Source organism: Elgaria multicarinata, chromosome 2, assembly GCF_023053635.1.
Source record: "Elgaria multicarinata webbii isolate HBS135686 ecotype San Diego chromosome 2, rElgMul1.1.pri, whole genome shotgun sequence".
NCBI classification, from domain to species: Eukaryota; Metazoa; Chordata; class Lepidosauria; order Squamata; family Anguidae; genus Elgaria; species Elgaria multicarinata.
In genome coordinates, this window is record NC_086172.1 from 50,011,698 (window position 1) to 50,035,558 (window position 23,861).

The window sequence follows — 23,861 nt, forward strand, 5'->3', positions numbered from 1 at the left end:
TCAGATCTGCCTCCCTTTGTTGCAGGGAGACATTTTACCCTCTTCTCCCTCCATTTAAAGCTATGCCTCCCTTCCTCGGCAACTTCATAGCACAATGCCAGCTTTACACACTGCTGATTTCGTGTCATTAAGGATTTGTTCTAGCTTTTCTCTGATCAATTTATAACAGAATAAGGGAGAAACCATGAGATATGTCCTGTTTGTTTACAGCATCATTTAAATGACCTGGAAACTTCTGTGAGTGGCCAGAAATGAGCATGTTATAAGTAGCTCATTTAGAAATGCCCCTAGATTCTAACAGATGTTGCAAGTGCAAGTATTGCCATTCAGCTGTAGCAGGTAAATCGTATTTAGCATGCAAAGCTGAACAAGAAAAAACCATCAGCAGCACCCACTACTATTTCCAAGATAAAAATCTGTCCATGTCTGCCATAAAAACATTTTCTTCCCTATTTTTAAGTATGGATTTCCCCATAGAGTCAGTTTAGCATGAGAAAATGAATCAAAATGGAGTTGATGTGACATTGTACACCACATGTCTCCAACAGCTATAACTGTAGGACTAAATGACAAAATATAAAATGTATTATTGCAATACCAAATAAAAATCTAAAAATAAACTTAGGGTCCAATTCTATGCATATTTAGACTGAAAAAAAGTCCTATAACTCCCAGCACTCCCCAGCAAGCCATGCTGTAGGACTTTTTTTTACTATCTAAATATGCTGGGGTTGCACCCATATGTGGTAGGACAGAATCCAATGCTGCTTGTGTAACAGAATTTATGAGGTGCAAAAGAATTCTGTGGAGGTCATGGGCTCTCCCACACTAGAGGCATTCAAGAGGCAGCTGGACAGCCATCCGTATGCTTTAAGGTGGATTCCTGTATTGAGCAGGGGGTTGGATTTGATGGCCTTATAGGCCCCTTCCAACTCTATTATTCTATAATTCTATGAATTGGCAGGGGCATAAGTGCTCCATTGAATACTGCCCCTAGTTTCCATATACATTATATATACAAATAATGAACTTAGGTGTTAAGCTATGAAGGCTCTGTAGCCAAAATGGGGCCACAGAAAAAGAAGAGGAAGGTATCAGCATGTGCAAGGGAGCCCTAAGGTTTGTAGAAGTAGAAATAAATCTTTAGAAAAATCTCTGAAGGGGGCAAAGGAAACAAAAATGAGAAACAAACAGTCTAGTACCCGCTGAGCCTGCTCATTGGCACCAGAATGTTTGATTTGTATCCTGCATTTCTACCCAAAAATGCTATTCAAGACAGCTTACTGGGACAATTAAAATAGATTAAAACAACAAAACAATGCATTCAAATGCAACAAAAACATCACAATTACAGAAAAAAATGTTGAGTGTCTGTTGCAAGGACTGAAAATCGGGTGGGGTAGTGGAATGGAGTATCCTGAAAAAGGAATGGCTGGCTGAAATCCTGAGTAACAGCAGTTCTCACTGTAACACTTGATACAGGTCCCATTCATAATATCACATTTCCAGTATTACATAGCATATAATATAGCCACTATTGTTCAATATATGGGTAACCATTATTGAATTCTAAATGTCAGCCAACTAGTCCTCTTCAGAAGATGTATGCTTTATATTTATCATAATTGCAGACTACATGGAGAAGCCAGGTTTTCCCATGAAGTTGGCTCCCTTCATAGTGGCTGTTGCCAAGATGACACCCCATGCTGCCACTTTCTCTCTCCAATCCAGTAATACAAATAGCATGATGTGAGGTCATCATACCTTCGTTTTCTCTGCCATGCACCATTTCATGGACTGCAGCTTTTTGGAGTGGATCCTGTGATACTATGTCATGCATTAAGCCAACTTTTCCCAACCTGGTGCCCTCCACATGTTTTGGACCACAGTATTCCAGATGATTTATCATGCTGGCTGGAGCTGATGGGAGTTGAAGTCCAAAATATCTGGAGCGCACTAGGATGGGGAAGGCTGTGTTGTTCAGTATTAGATGTTACTGGGAGAGAGATGTGGAGGAGGGGTGTGTGTGTATGTATGTATGCGTATGCGCGCGCGTGCGCACGCACACACACACACACACTCTATGTCCATGAATACTCCATACTTCATAGTTCTGGCCTGATGCTCTGAAAGAATGAGTACTTGTTTATAATAGGTGATGTCAACAGAGACTGGAATTTTAAAATCAGTTAAAGCTACTGATTTTGCCACATGATTTGCGTACTTGTAAGAATGACAACGGTTTTTCTGTCTGTGTTTGTCTTGCTGAATCACAGCTCTGCCATTCAGCCACCCAAGCTCCTATAAATACAGCGGTTTCCTCCATACTACTGATCCTCTCTCATAACTCTGGGTGAAAGCAAGAACTTTAATCGTAAAAAAAATATCGGCACTGGAGTACATTATGCAATACCTAGTGAGGAATCGGACTGTTGTTGTTCTTTTCCTTTGAATGTGGTATGCACTTGAGAGAGGAAAAACAGGAAACACTGTAAGCTTTCCTGTCCAAATTTCCTCTTCCTGCTGTCAGCTAAGGATAGGATCCTGTAGCCACACATGTCAACAGCAAGCCACCACTGCCTTCATTGTTAAACTCACAGGGAGGTGCTTTCCAGCTAGCAAAGCAGAAGAAAGAGCCCAGAGATCACATGAAGCGTGACATGTACCCCATCTAATCTTTTTAAGGAATTCTCATATCTTATTGTCTCCATGGCTTTGTGTTTTTCCACAGACAAAAAGGATTTAAAGGTGCTTTTAGTAGAGTTACAATTAATTATTGCACAGATTTTCTACTTGGACATACTTACTAGGGTGTCAAGACAACCTACTGCATAGCAGCACAGAGCATCTGTTTCGCTGGCTCTACCTTTAAACTTTCAGAATCTTAATGGCTCTGGACTGCCATCTGGCCAGCTTATAACCACCCTAACCAAAGGGTGTTTTTGTTGTTGTTGTTGCATCTAGCTAGTTATTTTAGCTCAGCCTCTGTAGTTTGCAATGACGATTTTGCTATAAAGCTAATTTAAATACATTGACAAATGCAGATGAGCTATGGTCATGTTTCCTTGGGGAGATGTGGCAAACCTGCTGTTAGCAAAGGTTTTTTACGCTCCACGAAAAACAGCACATGAGACAGTTGGCACCTGCTCTTCTATTTTGCTTTGTCACTATCTAGTTGAATATTTTTTCTTTATTTTTTAAAACTTAGATGTCATCAAATGTCCTTTATGGTTAATAGAAGTCCTGATTTGCCAAAGCCAGCCAACTTAGATAAATGCAACCTCCACCCCACCCCCCAAAAAGTGTTTAGAAGCTCATTGTGACCATACATGCATTAATGCCTGTATTTTCTTTCAAGTTTCAGTTATACTGGATTCAAGCTGTTTAAGGTTTGGGTGGTAATCAGCAATACTTTGAATTGTGTATAGAACAAATTGGCAACAGTAGCTGTTGCAGAATAGGATTTATTATTATTATTATTATTATTATTATTATTATTATTATTATTATTATTATTTCTATAATGCTCCAAAGTGAAGCTGTCTGGGCAGTTTACAAAAGATTAAAACATTAAAAATGATATACAAAATAACCCATGGATGAGCGCCCATTAACTTTGTGGCCGCATTCTAGACCAACTAAACTTTCTGAAATCTCCAAATGTACCCCCATATACAGTACATTGAATAACTCTAACCTGGATGTAAATAAGGGATATGTTACCATGGCCCGGTCTGATCTTCTCATGAACCAATTAAGGTATGGTCTCCAGACACTGTTTCAGGGCATCAACAGCTTCTCTTGTAAAAAAGAAATACAGCTGCATATTGATAACACTCCTCAAATCACTGAACCATCTCTCCCAAAGGCTCACTGTGGATCATGGATAGGCAACCTGTGTCCTCCAGATACTTTGGACTACAACTCCCATAACCCTTAGCCAGCCAGCATGGCCAGTGGTTCGGGATTTTTGACATCATAGTCCCAAATATCTGGACAGTGCTAGGTTGCCTATCCCTGTCGTAGTTGTTAAATAGTATGAGGGACAGAATTGATCCTTGAGCGTACTGTGTGCCAGTGGCCAACAGGAGTTCTTCTACATCAACTTCTGGAAACAACCCCCAAGGAAGGACAGGAGCCACTAAAGAATGGTGTCTCCAAAGCCCATTCCAACCAGGTAATCCAGAAGGATGCCATGGTTGATCCTTCTGCTGAGATCTGATGGGGATGTACTCTTCCACCTGTCCAGCTCTCTGCGAATATTGTCAACCAAGGTGACCAACATTATTTCTGTCCGAAAACCAGGGGCTCATCTACACCAAGCAGGATATTCCACTATGAAAGCGGAATATAAAAGGCAGGAGCTACACTACTGCTTTATAGCAGTATTGAAGTGCACTGCAGGATCTACACTATTGCTTTATAGTGGTACTGAAGTGCACTGACAACTGTTGGGGCCCATGACATATCTACACCAAGCAGGATATAACACTATGAAAGCAGTATGAGAGCAGTATATGGTATGTGCCCATGGGCCCCAACAGTTGTCATTGTACTTCAATACTGCTATAAAGCAGTAGTGTGGCTCCTGCCTTTTATAAAACGCTTTCATACCAGAATATCCTGCTTAGTGTAGATGAGCCCCAGGCCTAAAGCTAGACTGAAATGTGTCTAGATAATCTATTTCATCCAAGAACCCCTGGTACAGAGTTGTACATTATTGTTATTATTTATTTATTTATATAGCACCATCAGTGTACATGGTGCTGTACAGAGTAAAACAATGAAATAGCAAAACCCTGCCGCATAGGCTTACACTCTAATAGAATCATAATAAAACAAAAAGAAGGGGAAGAGAATGCACCAAACAGGCACAGGGTAGAGAAAAACTAACAGTATAAAGTAAGATCAAAATCAAGTTCTAAAAGCTTTAGAAAAAAGAAAAGTTTTTAGCTGAGCTTTAAAGACTGTGATTGAACTTGTAGTTTGCAAATATTCTGGAAGAGCGTTCCAGGCATAAGGGGCAGCGGAAGAAAATGGACGAAGCCGAGCAAGAGAAGTGGAGACCCTTGGGCAGGTAAGAAACATGGCATCTGAGGAGCGAAGAGCACGAGTGGGGCAATAGTGTGAGATGAGAGAGGAAAGATAGGAAGGAGCTAGATTGTGAAAAGCTTTGTAGTTCAACAGGAGAAGTTTATGTTGGACTCTGAGGTGAACTGGAAGCCAATAAAGAGTTTTCAGAAGTGGAGTAACATGGTCAGAGTGGCGAGCCAAGAAGATGAACTTAGCAGCAGAGTGGTGAACAGAAACCAACAAACTGATGTGAGAAGAAGGAAGGCCAGTCAGAAGAAGATTACAGTAGTCCAACTGAGAAATAACCAATGCACGAACAAGAGTCTTGGCAGAAGAGACAAAAATATCAAATTCTGGCAATATTATATAGGAAAAAATGACAAGATTTAGCTACTGCCTCAATATGAGGAATAAAGGAGAGCAAGGAATCAACTATAAAGCCAAGACTACGAGCTTCCTTGACTGGAGTAAGTGTAACATCATTGACAGTAAGAGAGGATGAAAGATGGGGAGAAGGTTTAGGAGGAAAAACAAGCAATTCTGTCTTTGCCATATTAAGTTTCAAACAACGATGAAGCAACCAAGCTGAGATATCTGAAAGACATGCCGAGATACGATCGTGAACATCAGGAGAAAGTTTTGGAGATGAAAGATATAATTCTGTATCATCAGCATACAGATGATATTAGAGACCATGAAATTGAATAAGATTACCCAAGGACGACATGTATAAAGAAAACAACAACGGGCCAAGCACCGAGCCTTGAGAAATCCCTACTGAAAGGGGAAAAGAAGAAGACGAGCTGCCTTTAGCCAACATGTTGAAAGAGTGACCCACTAGATAGGAGGCAAACCAGTTATAGACGGAGCCGCAAGCACCTTGCCCCCAAATGAAAGATTTGCAATTGGCCAGAAGATACACATCACAGTGGGATCCAGAGAGGGCTTTTTAACAAAGGGCCCACAACAGCCTTCTTAGGTTTGGGTGGAACTACATATTCCTCTAAGGAGAAATGTACCATTTTTCTAACCTACACCAAGCTTCCTCAGGATGCCGTAATCAGCCAGGAAGGACAAGGTTCAAGCATTCAAGTGGTTGATCATGCACTTGATCTTTTCCACATCTTCAGCCCCCACAAATTAAAATGTTTCCATTATAATAGGACAAGGAGCTGCTGAAGGTACCTTTGCTATAATCATGGCATTTAAGTCAGAGCAGATGCGAATTACTTTAGCCACAAAGTGTCTAACAAAGCTGTCACAGCAGGCCACCGAGTCCTCTTACCCCAATTTTCTAGCCCCTTGGTGTTTCTGGCCGTTAATAATTTGGAACAGCTTGAAAACGGCAGTGTTTTTTGCTGCTGCTGCCACCTTGACCATCACTACAGAACTGGCAATATGAGCACTAGCCTGTATACTATTGGATTTATTTCATTGGCACTCTTGTTGCGGCCTTTGCTGCTTAATTGCCCCAAGGGCTCTGGAAAACCAGGGGCCTGATGTAGTTCCATCAGCATGGTTAGCATTGTAGCCTTAATTTTATTTACAATAGCTTGATACTGATATCACAATATGAATATGGTTGATTATTCCTCGTTGCTTGATTGCAGCCAAAAGTTATATATATATATATATGTGTGTGTGTGTGTGTGTGTGTGTGTGTGTGTGTGTGTAAATGAAAGTAGACAAAAGTTATAGCAGTAAACTAGTCTATGAGTCATCGATCAATGCAGCATGGGAGATAATGTGAATAGATGAAGAAAAGTTCTTAAAATTTTAATCTAAAAACACAAGAGATCTTTTTCATGCCCCAACCAATACACATTTTGCACCTCCTACTCTATTCTGGGAATCAAGTTTTAATCAATTATTCAAATATATCGTGGATCTATTCTAGGGAATTTAAACCATCTTGAATCTAAATCAGGTAGGCATTCCAGAAGTTAATAGCTCCAAACTCTTCAACTGGCAGGGCGAAAAATTGTATGAGGCTCTGTACTTATAATTGTGTATTAGCACAAAATAACAGGAAATCTTATGAAGGAACTGTTTGGCCAAAGATCTGCACAGTTATTGGATACATAAATCCACAAACAGAAAGTGGTCCCTGGATGGTGGTACAACTTTAGTAACTTGGGATGTGAGAAACTTTGGTTTACGTGTTTTCTTCCCTAAGAATGCAAGTAATTTTAGAGCAATTAATTGTATTAAATGTTGAACTCTAACATTGTTGCAAATTATTGCGTGGTTCATGATTTTTGATTCTCAAAGCTTGGCTCTTGCATTTGTAGGGCTGTGATCCTATGCATGTATACTTGGGAGTAATCCTTACTGAATTCAGTGGGTCTCTTGGTAAAATTGTACATTTTGTAAAGCAATCAGTCTTTTTGCACATGTATAACTTTACATTTGACTGCACTGTTTTTTTTAAAAAATCACAGTGAAACAACTGTATTCCAGGGGTAGGTATAATATTTGCCTTTTGGAATCTGTTTTATATGATGAGCAATAGCTAATATCTGTATAGTGACCTCACTATACAGATAAACCCTTAAACAAAGAATAAAGTGAATGCATTCAGAAGACTCTCTCTCTCTCTTTCTTGAGAGAGAGAAAGTATTATTGGTGTTATAATAGTATGCTTATTGTTCAACAGATATAAGATGACTGGAAGAGACCTTCGAGGATTTATTACGACACACAGAAGTAGCGATATAGGTAAATGTTTAAAATACATTTAAATATCCCAGTTTAATTGTTGGTATCACAGCTTCCCTTGTTATACTGTAGCCAGTTATATTAGTTACATAAGAGATTATACAGGTTTTGTGCGCTTTATCATATAGTTCTCATCCCTGTTTTTTCCACGACCTTGCCAACCTAACTGACTGCATTTTATGAAGTTGTTTTCACTTCTGAGGTTAAAAAGTCACTTTCTGCAATGGCAGTAGTCCTTTCTCTCTGCAGTGGATAGAGGCATCCTGAGGAATGGCAAGCACCCTGTATTGAAATCATTCCTATCGTGCAGCCTCATGTCCTGCAGTTCAAGATGCTTGGAACTATTATAACCTTTATCCCACTTCTGCAGAACCTGAAAAGGGCAGGGAAGAAGAAAGAAACATGCAGCACAATCCTAAGGAAGTTCACTTGGGAAGAAATCCTGCTGTATCTAGTGGGGCTTACTCTGAAGTAACTGTGTTTATGTTTACAACCTTCCAGGTAGTTTGGGAATGCAAACCGGCTAGCATTATTGAAATGAGTGTTCGTTTCCCTGGTAGATACGTTGGACCACTTAAAACAAAGGCTGCAATTGCTAAACAAACAAACAAAACACCAAATCCACATGCAGAGCCATGATATGCTTTGCCAAATATCAAGGTGTAATATTAAGCTATCACAATAGGAGGAATGATATGAAATATTATCCACATCTAGTGTTTATTATGCTGTGTTCTTAACTAAATATATGGGTATAAGTTCATTTGCTTTGTCCTAATCAAGTCCACAGCTGTCCAATGTGTTTTCAGGAGGTTGGTCCCTTTTTCTGATGTGCTCCAATGCATATCCAACTTGTTGGATTTCTCCAAAGCATATCTTCTGATTCTGTCTTCACTGCCGATAGCATTCTTGGCTGTACCTTACGCCTGGAACGCTCTTCCAGAACATCTGAGATCCACAAGTTCAATTGCAGCTTTTAAAGCTCAGCTAAAAACTTTTCTTTTTCCTAAAGCTTTTAAAACTTGATGCTGTTTGGACTTTATACTGTTATACTGTTAGTTTTACCCTACCCTGCGCCTGTTTACCCTACCCAGTGCCTGTTTGCATTCTCTTCCCCTCCTTATTGCTCTACTATGATTTTAATAGAATGTAAGCCTATGCGGCAGGGTCTTGCTATTTACTGTTTTACTCTGTACAGCACCATGTACATTGATGGTGCTTTATAAAATAATAATAATAATAATAATAATAATAATAATAATAATAATAATGTACTATATTCTACCACCATTGCCCCTGCACGTTTTGGTAATTACTATCAGTGCCTTGGTCTTTTTCACTATGTTGCCTTCAATGATTGCTCCTTTGTATGGTACTTGAAGCTGTCACATGTGTTTTGAGGCAGGTGATGGGCCATAGTTAAGTAGGTTGAGGGATGTGCTGGCCCACTCCAAAATGGCTATTAGGTTTTCCCAACTGTTGCAAGTAGCTTTCTATACTGAGCATATGGTGTTTTTTTAATGATTTGTAATAAAATAAATAGGGGTGTTTTCAGATGGAAGGCTCCTGACCATACGGAAAGAAGGACAAGGCTCCTGTATCTTTAACAGTTGTATAGAAATGTGTCATTTGTATGCATGCAACACCTGATGAAATTCCCTCTTCATCACATCAGTTAAAGCTGCAGGAGCTATACTAGAGTGACCAGACCAGATACAAAAGAGGGCAGGGCTCCTGCAGCTTTAACTGTTGTGATGAAGAGGGAATTTCACCAGGTGCTGCATGCATACAAATAACACCAGCTGAATTTCACTTTTCTATACAACTTTTAAAGATACAGGAGCCTTGTCCTCCTTTTCATATGGTCACCATAGCACTGTCAGTTAGAAGGCATTGTGGAGCTATTCTGTCTTTTTTCCTTAATGACTTTAATGCAGCAAGAAAAAGGGTGGTGAGGAAACACTGGGGTGTTATGAGTGGAAGACGACGAATCTGGAAACACCCCCCTTTCCCCCATGAATGAGACAGGTAAATGGTGTGGAAAATCTTATCTGGAAGCAGCCTAGAAGTTGATTGTTTCATTTGCTTAGATTGTTGGCCATATTTACCTAACTTCAAGGGCCTGGTGCTTCATCTCAAGTGTGGTGTGCTTTGGATAGTGGCTTGCATGAAGCACCACTTTCTGTGGTTAAGAAAAATGGAATGTCATTTGTGGCTCAGCTGTTATAGTTACTTTTTCCCGTTACTGTTAATTTTGTTATAACTGGAATGGAATTCATAAAAAAACAGAAAGGGGGTTTGTTATTTTGTTTTAATTATGTTCTAAAATGCATAACGATGGGAAAACAATCAAATGCTAAGCTTCATTCAGCTTTTTGAAATGTTTCATGCCTAACTAGACAACCTCGTTGTTCGTGTGAAAAATGGCCTCAAAAGTCCAAAGTATAAACCTATCGACTATGAACAGCTACATGCAATTACTGAAGCCAAGAAATTAGAATCTACTAACATCTTGTTAAAGGTAAATGTTTTTAAATTCTGATGGATGTTGAATCAAACTTTAGATGTTGAAGAAAAAGGTGCCATAGGATCTGTTATGTGATGTACGCACAAGGTGAGTACACCACATAATACAAGGTGTTGAAGAAAATATGAAGTACATATGGATTGCTTGATATTGACAACAGTTAAGGAAATTAAGTGTTTAATGCTCAGCTATATTTTAAACATTGGATCTGAGTATTAAATAGTTAATTCCATTAGCTCCTAATGCCAGTCTATGTCTGGGGATGCTATCCTTACACTTGTGCTTTGTGGATGCCTCAAGACAATTTTTTAAATCCCTTCTTTATTTTATATGTTTATTCAGTTACCCCTAATGTCTGTCCCACTATTTGAAGCAGCTTACAAAATACCAAAAAATTGCTTTCCGGATAAGGCAGGCCTTGCATGTTTTGCAAAAGCTAAGGGAGTGGCAGTAAATATGTAATGTTTACATGTCAACTCAAAAGTGAGCCCTATTGACTTCTTTGCAGTTTGCTTCCATTTATAGCCTTAAGCAATCCTGTATACATTTATTTGGGAGTAAGCCCCATTAAATTTCAATAGGACTGAATTTTGGATAGTCAGGCATAGGATTGAATTGGTAATGAGGTTGTTTCATTAATCAGGGAGGTTGTCTCATAGCCGCTAGTCTATTGAAGAAACGGCCCTTCTAGCCATTTGTGAACCGCCCAGAGAGCTTCGGCTATTGGGCGGTATAGAAATGTAATAAATAAATAAATAAATAAATAGCCATAGGTCTAATATCGATAGAGAAAGGGATGTTGTGCCAGGCCTCCCTGAAGACCTGTAATAGGCAGGGGTGGGGCACCCTTCCTTAACACCTTACTTGTGCAACCACCATTAATCACTAGTGATACTAGATGCTTGTAGCCATGTAAAGCAGGGTTGGGCAACCTGCAGCCTAATTTCCAAAGCTCTCTACAAGCCTTCAGCTTCGACCTCTCTGGCAAGAGCAATCTGTCCTTGTCCTGGCAACCTGCTGGGCAGGGAGGAAGAAGGGGCAAGACAGAGTGTGTGAAGTAAGTTTCAGAATGAGAGACAAAAGGGGTGGTAAAGGGGAGAGAGAAAGGGAGAGAGAGGGGGGTGGCCTCACCCACTTTTAGCTCTGCCCCTACACATCATGGACTTCAGCTCCAGCTACCACTGGCATGTGGCCCCTGGCAAATTAAATTTTCCTTGAGGGAATGAGGTCCTCAACAGAAAAAAAAAGTTCCCCCGCCTTTGATATAAAAGAATAAGGCAGGGTAGTTTGTTGTAGGGGATAGGTGGATCGTGTACATGTGTGTCTGCCTTTTCTGTGTGCATTAAATTACCTTGAGAATTCTTAGAAAGTTGGAATACACACTTTTGGGAGGAAGGAAAAATAGAAGAGAGCAAGCTGGTGCCAGCCATTTCAAACAATTGCTAATTGTTTACATATAAAGCTCAACATAAAGCTGCAGTATTAAGGCTACATTCATTGTTGTCTTCTAGAACTAAAGCATTTCAGTCTCTTAATACAAGCAAAAAAGCTGCTCAATGCAGTGCTCTGGGGGCCAGATGTAATTCTCTAGCACCATGATGAGGGTGGTTAGTCGTCCAACTGCCTTCCTGGGAGCAATTGTACACTCCCTGCATAAGCAGGCAAGTGGCAAACTGCAAAACAATGTTTAAACCAGGGGTAGACAATGCAAAACACATTCATCAGTAGCCTGAGTATAAGTTAAAACACTCCTAGAAGCCCAGAATGTTCAGGCAGGTTGAAAGGCCTCGTATATCCCAATCTACCATCCTCTTGTTCCTACCATGTGTTAAATGCAGTGATCCTATAACATAGTGACCAGGATGTGCATAATTGTAAACTTGCTTCTCCATCACTATGAATACAAGATCTAGCTGAAGATAAAATGCAAGAATATAGAGTTCTAGTGTGTTGATTTTAACAAAACAAAACAAATTTAGTAGATTTATTTGGTAATTTTTCACATACAAGTGGGACCTGCAACAAAATGTTGCAGTATTGAATACTTGTGTTCAGGGTTCCAGCCAGCCATGACCATTTGTAGGATACTTCATTTCCTCATCCCTCCAAGTTTTGCTTCCTCCTTCCAAAAGTCAACCAACATGTTGCTTCTACTGAGCATGCTTAGTTCTCATTGGGCTGCCTTAAGGGGTTTCCTCCCATAGAGTATATTCTTTCCTAAACCTTTTTTGTGTACTTTTGCAAACCTTGGGATTTCCCCAAGCCTGCTGATACCTTCCTCTTGTTTGTGGATGGTGCCATTTTGGCTACATAAGAATTCACCCTTGGAGAATGAGTCCACTATTAGTATGTAGCAGAGGTGGTCAATTTCAGGCCATCCAGGGGTCAATGTCTTCCTCCGGCCAAGCCCACTGCACGATGCCCTATGCCACAAAAAAAAGGGAGGGAGGAGGAAACAAGCTAACTTTGTCCATTCTAAGCCTCCATTGCTGTTTGCCCCTGAATTTCAATGGCAACTCACATTTTTTCCTATTATTTTTTTTAAAAAAGAGAACAAAAATGGGGGGGGGGGACTGGGAGCCGCAGTGGGGATGGGCTGCATGTTGCCACCCTGCTATGTAGGATATTTTAGTTAATAAGAAATTGTTCATATTTATTTAAGGCATTACCCCTTTTCAGCTTTCCATTAGAAGAAATACTCAATTAGCTTACAATCTGAAGAAGGAAGAAAGAAAAGGGAATGTGCAGCTGCTCCTAACAGCTTGATCCCATCCACTAGTACTCCAGTGTCTAGGCACATATAATTTGGTTTAAAGTTCCCAGCATAGGTCTGACAAGCTCACACTATCAATGCTAGAATTCTCTCAGCACTGCCATAGCAACATTTCTGGTCCCAACGCAGTACATGTGTGCCATTCAAGGAATTGTGCATGCCACTGGCCAACAAGACCACATCACGCTAGTCCTTTTCCAACTTCACTGGCTGCCAGTCCAGGTCCGGGCCCAATTCAAAGTGCTGGTATTAACATTTAGATCTCTAAACAGTTTGGGGCCAGGCTATCTTAATGAATGCCTCCTCCCATATGTACCTGCCCAGACCCTAAGGTCATCCTCAGGGGTCCTTCATGAGTTCCTGCCAAAGGAAATGAGGCAGGTGGCTACCAGGATGAGGGCCTTCTCTGCTGTGACACCCCAGCTGTGGAATGATCTCCCTAAGGAAGTTCACCTGGCATCTACACTATATTCTTTCAGATGCCAGGTGACGACCTTTTTATTCTCTCAGCATTTTAACAGTCTATCAATTCAATTTTAACTTTGCTGTTTTAAATTTTTATTTTAAATTTGTATTTCTGCACTGCTGCTGACTTTATCCTGGTTGTGTTTTTATATTGTATTTTATATCATGTTTTATACTGTTAGTTTTATACTTCGAATGGTTTTAATTTTTGTGAACCGCCCAGGGAGCTTTGGCTATTGGGCAGTATAAAAATGCAATAAATAAATAAATAAGGGGTTAGTAAAGAGGGAGGCTGCAGGCTATTGCTGGTCAGGGCTGGCCCATTTTGCTCCCTGAAGCAGAGCAGCAAATGCCATGCTCCCTGCAAGCCAAGGTGTGTCCAAGGCCAGTCAAATTGTTTTGGCACTTGAGACAAAAAGTCCTACCAGCATATCTCTCATTCCCTGGCAGTAGAAAAATATAATAATAACAACAGCAACAATCTGCTACCCCTTCATGACTTGCAAGAAAGCGTTGGCAGAGGCAGCGGCCTCACTGTGCCTAATGGCACGGCCCTAAGGGTTGTTTGGCTGGCCCTGGGATCTCACATGTTGTAGCAAAACTTGTGTCTATTCCTTTTAAAGGGTGTGCGCGCGAATGGTGTTAAAATGACGTCGGCTACATTTAGGTGGTTCTTCTAACTTGCCAAGCCGTGGGTGCCATATTAGCTGCTAGAGCGGAAAACACGTTTTGAGTGACAAGAAGTAATCAAGTAAAAATGATTGATATAAATACTAGGGCAGCCTTCTTTGTGATCCCAACCCCATCAGCGCTGTTCGTTTTTCGCAATTGTGCTAAAGCCAATACTCCTGGAAATTTAATTTGCTGGCTTTGTTTTACTGGCTCTGGTCTTATAGGGACAAAGGACAAATTGCTTTCGCTGCACCCAAGCAGGAACAGAGAAAGAGCTGGTTTGTTGAATTGCAATTTTTCAGAGTAGAAGCACACTGGAAGCAACATTTGTTTCCAAATACGTTCTGCTTTAGAGAGGCTTAATAAGAATTTCTTCTTGGCATATCGCCAGTCTTCTCCATTTTTCCTTTCTGTTAGCCATTGGGATGAGAAAACAAGCTATAATTGGGGTGTGGGCGCAGGTTATATTAGGCAGTATTTGCCTGTTTCTCCTCCTAGTTTTTTGCAACTGCCAATCGTGGCCTTGTCTCAAGATTAATCCAAGGATGTGCCCACATGGTCCTTTATTTGTAGATATTCCACATGATCATGTCAGCATAGGAATGGCTCCACATGATGTCCTCCTGCTGGATAATTAAGAATGCTGAGGACAGAAAGGTTAAAATCTACCAATATAACCTTGGAAGTATAGAAAAGGAAGAGAGCAATGTGAAAACATGACGGAGAGTTCTAAAAAAGTGTGTCTGGATGTGCATCCATGGAGAAACTAGTGACATCATACTTCGCTTTTCTTGGAATTGGAATGTGACATTTCTTCATTTACTCTCTGTTCTTCTCAAGCCTTCGAGTACATATATCTTGCCAGGATGGGATGTGTTTTCACAGTCCCTTACAAGCCCCGTCCAATGGCTGCTACAACTTGCTTAAGCACTCATGCCAGTTCATGCTGTTTCCCTTGCAAGTTGACACTGATTCCCTCTCTGTCTGCTCTGCTGATGGTTATTACAGTCTGCAGGAAAGTCAGCAAGGTCAGCATCAAGCATCCTCGTGGCAAAGCAATACCTCCAGAAGGATTTCTTGTGTTTCTGGTTTATAACTCAAGAGCCAAATTGACACTGCAGGAAGTTCCCAGCTAAAAGGCAACAGCTTTGGGGAACTTTGAAAGAGCACCCAATGAGCAGCTATTTCGATCTCTGCATGTTGCTTTCCGCCCCATAGAGAAGCCTACATGCCAAATGCATTACCACATTTTGCCATAGAAACTTGCTTCCACATAACGTTTTCTGGTGAAAAGCAGCTGCCATGGAATGTGGAAGTGTGTTATTATGGAAATGAGTAGTTACAGAATTGGTGTCTCTGCCTCTCTGTGCTGTGATAAGACTATGCAGAAATTAAAATAGTGATTAAACATAACTAGGAAGCCATGCTTGGTTATCAGAATAGATGCAACATTTTGACCCAGTCCACATGTAACGACAACTCAGAGTATGGGTTGTCATTGAATCATGGGTTGCCATTATATGTGAATCTTGCACTATGGTTTAATTGTGGGTTGTTAACCACAAACAACCCAGAGTTCCCATCCCAACAACAAACCATGGGTTCGCTTCCGACAATGAAAAAGTGCTGGAATGAATGTTTCCTGCAATATATATATATATGTTTTCATAGAATCATAGAATAGTAGAGTTGGAAGGGGCCTATAAGGCCATCAAGTCCAACCCCCTGCTCAGTGCAGGAATTTCATAATGATGTAGGTCTGATTTTAATGATACAGGTCTAATTTATCAAAGGAATTGACAGATATTATTTATCCAAGAGCTGGCAGAGCATAAGTCAGTTCAGTTCATTCGAGCTTTAAAACTGAATTCTCATCTTAAGTCTTTTAGTATTTCATTTTTCATAAGTCTTTCCTAGTCAAAGAAGCAGTAAAAACTGTTCACTGTAAAGCTGTTCAGTGATGAAGATAGGTTCCCATATCACCCAATAATATAAATACTAGAGTGGTGTTTTGTAAGCTATGATGGGAATGCATGGTAGGCATATGAGTAGTGATGAGTGGTTGGTTTACTATTCTCAAGATGAAACCAGGATTTTTTGCTAATCTTCACACAAACAACCCTAACATATGAAAACATATGTCGAACACATTCATAAATGTGTTGAACTGTAGCAAATGTGGTTTTTTTAAAATGATATATTAAAACATTTGATGATATCTTGTAAGTTCACTTCAACACATTTTTAAACTGCTTCTGTGGAATAAGTAGTGTTGTGCGAAATACAAAGAACTGATAAAATTGTTTGTTAAATGGTCTCCAGTTGCAAGTGCTTGGAGATGGCTTCTGTTTTCTCCCATTCAAAACAGCTGATGTCATTAAGCTTATTGCTTACGACCAATGAATGCCAGGATGAATGTGGTAATGACAGCAATTTTTTTGTATCAGTATAGTCTGAAGAAAGTATCCCGTCTTCGTACAACAGAAGGAGTACAAGACATCTATAGAGCCTGTTTTGCCTATGCTGTCATATCCAAATTCTGTTAAATAAGGGCTAGTCTATTCCTTGCCTTATCCCTGTGGAAACCAGTTCCACAGAATTATTCTTTTTGCTATGCTGGGTTTAGGTTGGTTAGCCATGTGGATTCCCCCTTGAGGATATAAAGAATTCCCTCAAGCCATGGGTGCTTCTGCTACTGGTAAGGAAAACCCTCTATATGATATATGATCTGGAAGACTCACATTTAAAAACATGTTAGATAATGGACTGGGATCTAGTAACTTTCCACATGGAAGCAGCTTGTCACAAGGATAAGGAAATATGTACACTGGTCCTAAAGTATTCTTATTGCACTAGTGTAAAGCCCATATCACCATGGGTGCTAGTAGTCCTGTTCCTTTCCGGCTTTTTTTGCCCCTCAGTCCTTTCACCACAGATGGGCTCATAAATAATGTGAATGTGGCTCATGCATAATGAATCCTTCTCTGAAATTTGCATGCAGTACAGCCCCACTTGCTCCCTCATGTGCCCTGATTGGCTTCCTCCACCCCCTTCCCTCTTTTGCTGGTGGTGGCAGCCTTTGCGCCACACTGACTGGCCGAGCAGGGCTGTCCGTCATCCTGCCGGCATTGGGGCTGCCCTGCCTTTTTGGTGCAGAGGAAATTAGTTGCTATTAAAGCTCAAACTTTGAACTTTTATGAACTTTGAAAATTTTCTGCACATCTACACTGCTTAAGCTTCAGTTTATATAAAAAATGAGCAAATGGTCTGGTAGATCTTGAGTAATAAGCCTTACACTGCTGTATTCTTATATAGAAATGCATGGAATGCTTTCTGTTACAGTGATACCACTCTTTTGGTTGCAGTATTCAAAACGTTCTTATAAAGCACACTGTGTATTGTCAGTAAAGACATCTCCAGATGAAGTGCAGGTTCCTATTCCATAATTCTTCTGGAGTGGGGTGAGAGGTCCAAGGGCTGTTGCCCCTCCCCCCTCGATGCATCCCCTCCATTGGTGCTGAAAAGGGGGGTTTAAAGCAAAATAGAATCCAGAGCAGCTACAGAATCCCCTAAGTCAAAATTAGCTTGTTCACAAGCTAATTGTTATCATTTTGGGACTCTTGCAAACAAGCTATTTTGACACTTTGGGTACTCTGTATTTGGGCGCACATATGTTTAAAACAAACTGTTCAAATATAAATATCTGCCGAAAGACCTTGGCAAACCACCATGAATATTTTTAGGATACCATCCAGTGATGCCGAAATGTAAAGATATGCAAGCAGTACATTTACTTTGCAGAGGGCAACATTACCATGGACTAAATGACATGTACAGTCACACATTTGTAAAAATGGGTGTGAAAACACGTGTTTTCCAAGTTCAAGTCCTTGATTTGATTAAAACGAAATGAAAAGATGATCTCTCAGCTATTTGCATCTTCTGTTTCTGTGTTTATATTATATAAATTGATATTATATATTATTTGCACATCTGCAATTTTAAAAATAATATCCCCATATTTTGATGAGATAATTGGTAATTCATTTTAACTTCCTTGGTGACCACATATATTGTGGACTAGATTACCAATCTTTTTGAGTTTTTGGTTGTTGCACTGGAATGGTAGCTAGTGGTTGGATGTGAGAAGATGGGGCAGCAGCTGGTACAGCGGGAGGTAGAGTTGGGCAGAGTATAAATGTTCTTTGTTTCGAGAACAAATCTTCTTTTAATTTGATAATGATTCAGACTATTCACAAGCCATTGACAATCAACCTTAAAGCCTTTTCAACACTTGTGGTTTTCTTAGAGGCCTTCAGGAAACATTTTATATATTTAAATCTTGTATCTAGATTAAAAAGACCGAGTACGCTTCAAAAATTAACAAAGAACAAATGCTGTTGAAACGGCATAACAAAGTGTGGTGGAACGAGCACAAGAGACTGCATGAAAGCAGGTAAGAATTGGGAAAGCGTGATAAAGTAATTGAAAAATTGATAGTAACAAGGCTGGAGGGTAGCAGGCATGACTTAAATATCCATGAAGAGATGGTATCACAGAAATGCGGACATTCAGATAATTGAGAATATAATGGTAGATGAATTTTCGCCTTATAAAATAATGCATGTTAAATGGAATCATCTGTATCATGCCAGAATTATGGTAACGTCCTCTTCGCTTTGGAGATGGCAATGCCTAAACATCCCCGCCCCCATTCCATGGGAGATCTGGATTAGATACCTATTCAGGACAATGAATTAGTTAAAATGCCATATTTGGGGGTTGTCAGGTTTCCTGGTCCCTCAGGCACACTCTGGCAGATTTACACAGGATACCCAAATCAGTGAGACTTCTTTATTGCAAGAAATCTCATGGCAAAAGCTTAATGGTTACATACTTCAGAAATCATATAGCTGATGGTCAGTAGCTATAGGCTCTAAGAAATTCCAGAGCAGTCAAAAGCTGATCACTACTACCATGACTGAGATCCTGATTGACGTGGTTTCCCTGTTGCCATTTCCATGGTTCTGAACACAAGGGAAGGGTCAATTCATACATGGATTCCAAACCCAGACAAGGAATGGGGATGATTCCTGACATGATCCCTCAGTCAATCACAGGGCAAATTCTTGAAAGGGGTATGGAGATGGGGTGCCACCACAGAGAAGATCTTGGGCTACTTTGAGGAACCAAAAGAGTGGAAAGAATCTGTATGCCAGCCTTCCCCAACCTGGTGCCCTCCAAATGTTTTGGACTTCAACTCCCAGAAGCTTCAGCCAGAATGACTAGTGGTCAGGAATGTTGGGAGTTGTAGTCTGAAACATCTGGAGGACACCAGGTTGTGGGAGGCTGATATACAATAATAGCTTCAAGTGCAATCTGGTGCTGGCATTTGCAGATGGAAGTTGTACTGACTGAGATAGTCCTGAGAACTAGGAAGTGAGGGGCTCATCCCAGTGGCAGTACATAGTAGTAGTAACTATAGATGGGTTTCCCATCTGAAGGAACCTTTAAAGGGCAGGACTTATTTAATGTGACCCCACATAGGGGAAGAGGAGCAGAAAAGCTTAGATAGTTACTATAAGCCATAGAATTATACCCCTTCCAAAAGATGTTAATTTTTGTGAACCGCCCAGAGAGCTTCAGCTATTGGGTGGTATAAAAATGAAATAAATAAATAAATGTAGATCACAGTTCCCTGTCATTTCAGCCCTAGAGCTGTCCCCATACACCTTCAAGAAATTATATAGAGAACTAGGGCATGGATAGAGTTACCCCTGCTGCCGCCCCATGAATGAATCTGGGGGTGAGTTAATGTGACAACCAGAATAAGGAAGCAGAAGTTGGAGGACTCAAAGAACAAGGAAATGCCACATTTCAGGCAGGAGGTTGGAGATGGGGGTAGTCCATACAGGACAGATGGGGACACTAGACATAAGAAGTTGGAATGATACACTAGACTGGAAGATAGGCATGGATCTGACAATAGGGGTATTGTATTTTGTCCTACAGACAGGATTCTGGAGTAGGACAAAATAGGGAGGGAAGATAGAAAGGACTAGTCAGGCTGAGAGATAAGACTTTGGAAATAAAGAATTAGGTCAGCCCCAGAGACAACATCAAAAATAAGGAAAAAGGAGAATTTCAGGGTTGGTTATAATGTACAAGAGATGTCAGTACTGAAAATATTAAAAACATAAATCCTTAAGTTGGCTAAATCAATGTTTCACTTGAGAAATACTTCTCTGGCTCTTGTGAACCTATTGATGAAGATTTCTGCTCACTTTTAAAAAAAGACATACAATATTTCATGAATCCATGAAATGGGGAATAGTAGCTACATTTAAAGTGACTGACTGAATCCCTTTAGCGCCCGCCCCCCCCCCTGGTTTCTGGGTATGGAAAGAAATGGGTTTATTTTGTCTGAACTGGTTTTTAATTTTAGGCAAAAGCTTGAATCTGAAATACAAACCTTCTTTGATGAAGGAAGTGAATGTTTTTTGGACTTGTGGGACTTGCGTAAGTACTTTCACATTTTTTTTTATGAAACCAGCTCTTTATAAATGCTGATAAAGTAAACTGCACAATAATGAAGTAATTTACTATTATGAGGCAAAAGCATTTGTCAACTTTCTCCCTGCTCCTTTTAATTTGTCCTCCATCATGGCTTTAGTGGTGTTCCTTGCCTGGGCAGAAGAAAACCAAGCCTGGCCATGCAAAGGTGCCTTTCTTTTGTATGAAGAGATCATCAAAATCTTGTGAAGTTCGCCTGTCTTTTCAAGGAATTTCTGGGGATTTTAGGTCTTTTGGGGGGCACTTGGAGATTCAAGAGAAATGACACATCATGCTCACCAATTGGACTCTTTGGTGGTTTGGAGAGCCCAGCAGTGTCACACTTGCCACACACTTGCCAACTAAGTGCTATTGACCCTGTTCAGACGACATGCTAAGCCATGGTGGTTAAGCATTTTGAGCTAAACATTATGGCTTAGCGTGTCATGTGAACCATTCCTAACCATGGTGGCTACATAACCACAGTTTAAATGCCCTCACTAACCATTTGCTGCAAAGGGGTGAGTGGCCCAACCATGGCTTAGTGTGTCATCTGAACAGGCCTAGTAATGTTAAGAGGCATGGAAGATCCATAGGACAGTGATATATCATTAAACAAAAAAATTTCGGTTTACAAAACAACGTTAAGGCTCTAGAGCTTTCAACACAGGGCTCATCTACACCAAGCAGGATATTCCACTATGAAAGCAGTATGAAAGCGGTATATAAAAGGCAGGAGACACACTACTGCTTTATAGGGATATTGAAGTGCACTGCAGGATCTACACTACTGCTTGATAGTGGTACTGAAGTGCACTGACAAGTGTTGGGGCCCATGACACATCTACACCAAGCAGGATATAACACTATGAAAGCGGTATAAAAGCAGTATATGGTATGTGTCAATGGGCCCCAACAATTGTCAGTGCTCTTCAGTACCATTATCAAGCAGTAGTGTCGATCCTGCAGTGCACTTTATTCATTCCTATAAAGCAGTAGTGTGTCTCCTGCCTTTTATATACCGCTTTCATAGTGCAATATTGTGCTTGGTGTAGATGAGCCCTAAGCACCAAAAAGCAGGGAAATTGGGTGTTAAGGCTCACAAGCTTTAACACCACATCCTCCCTACAGAGGCAGAAAGTGTTAAGTATATGAAAAGAAATACTTGCTTAGTCATTAAAATTGTGTGTGTATGGCTATCTCAGGGTTAAACAGAGAAAGTCTATCTGTGGGCAATTATCTTGAGATAGAGGCTGTTCTGGGAACCTTGCCAAGATTCTAAGTTAGCCTCATCACAGCTGTATGTAATGTAGATAAGAATTGTGTAGATCTGTATATAGTTTCTCACTTGTGTAAAATGGAACTGATCACTGCTTACTGATCACTGCTCTATGATCACTGCTCTCTGTGTATGCCTCAGTGTGCTGATCTGAACTGAACTGCACAGAAGCCTGAAGGAAATAAACCAGCTCTGCTGTGTAAGACCTGCGTGATGTGTGTTTGTTTCTGAGCACAAACAGAGTTCCAGAAGGAGAAAAGTTCTGGCAATAACCCAACAAAGGTTATGGGCCCAGCCCAGCCCAGTCTAGCCTAGACCAGCCTACGCCAGCCTAATCCAGGCAGAAGAACCAGAACTTGATGGGAATGGTGCAGTATCAGAACCAGAACCAGGAGTCTGCTAAAACAGAAAACTGTTGATGAAGGAAGACATCAAGCTAAAGCCAGTGCTGCAAAGTGAGGAAGAATCTCAGTCGGCTGACTCTGAGGAGGACTCTGAGCAGGAGGACGGTGAGATACCAATTCCTAAAGCAGAGGAAATGGCAGGAGCTAATATGTCTGGTTTGCATCAATTGTTAGAAAAGCTGAATGACTCTAACTATGCATTATGGTCTTACAAAATGCAAATGTATCTGATTCAGGCTGAACTGTGGTATGTAGTCACAGAGGATCCACCAGATAGAGCAGATCCACAGAATGCTAAATGGTTTAAGGACGATGCAAAAGCAATGGCAGTTATTGCATTAGCTGTGGAAGACTCTCAAATTTCCTTCATTCAGTTTTTGAATACATCAAAAGAGTGCTGGAATGCGCTACAAGCTGTATATCAAAGAGAAACAGCGGGCAGTAAAGTAATTCTAACCCGGAAACTGTATGGAATGAAGCTGAAACCAGGGGAGTCTATGTCAAACCATTTGAAAAGCATGAGAGAAATCTTCAATCAACTCAGGGCACGAGGGATGGAGTTTACAACTATACACCAAGTCTATGTGATTTTGTCAAGTCTTGATTCATCGTACGACGCGGTTGTCACCATGATGGAAAGTCAAGAGGAGAAAAATTTAACCCTCGAGTATGTAGCTGGAAAACTACTGGAAACCTATGAAAGAAGACAAGCTTCAAAACAACAGAGTTTTAAACATCCTGTGGCTGAATTTCAACAAAGCCATAAATCTTCTGATGTGGTGGCTGCATTAAAGGCAAGGAAATGCTTTAATTGTGGTTCCACGGAACATTTACGGCGGGATTGCAACAACAAGAAGAAAAAGCTGTTGACAGCAAAGTGGAGAGAAGAAAACAACATGAATGAAGCTGAATCAACAAAGAAGTGTCTTCTAGCAAGAGTCAAAGAAACAATGAATCCTTGGTTTTTGGACTCTGGGGCTTCAATAAGTATGGCAAAAGACAAACTTTCATTTGTAACCTTGGAAACTTCTACTTCAGAGCAAAAATGTGTTACCCTTGCAAATGGAACAAAAATCCAGATTTGTGGTGTGGGTAATGTATATTTTGATTGTCTGGGAGTTGAACTACAAAGTGTTTTATATGTACCAGAATTGGAAACAAACCTTCTAAGTGTGTTTCAGTTAACAGAAATGGGGTATGAGGTTTGTTTTACTGAAGAAAATTGTACTATAAAACAGGGAAACAAGGTGTGTGTGCAGGGAATAATGAAAGAATCTTTGTATGTGATTAATACTTGTACAGAAAATGAAGTTGTAGCCAGCAAAGTCACAACAAAAACAATAGCCAATTGCAAACCACACCAAGAGTGCATCCATTTAACTCATAAAAGGTTTGGTC

The 23,861-nt window shown here is 40.4% G+C and overlaps 1 protein-coding gene across 2 annotated transcripts in view; it reads left to right on the top strand.

Annotated features, from left to right (window-relative positions):
- The first annotated feature begins 7,707 nt into the window (after positions 1–7,707).
- Positions 7,708–23,861, top strand: part of CCDC148 (coiled-coil domain containing 148) — a 97,741-nt gene continuing 81,587 nt past the window's right edge. Inside the window, exons 1-4 of one of the 2 annotated variants that reach the window (XM_063118620.1) lie at positions 7,708–7,791; positions 10,191–10,312; positions 18,581–18,684; positions 20,674–20,747. In XM_063118620.1, coding sequence (XP_062974690.1) covers positions 7,737–7,791; positions 10,191–10,312; positions 18,581–18,684; positions 20,674–20,747 — 355 coding nt within the window. In that variant the 5' untranslated portion in view covers positions 7,708–7,736. Of the gene's footprint in view, positions 7,792–10,190; positions 10,313–16,916; positions 16,927–18,580; positions 18,685–20,673; positions 20,748–23,861 lie in introns of those variants that run through there. The other variant, XM_063118621.1, reaches the window with a different exon arrangement.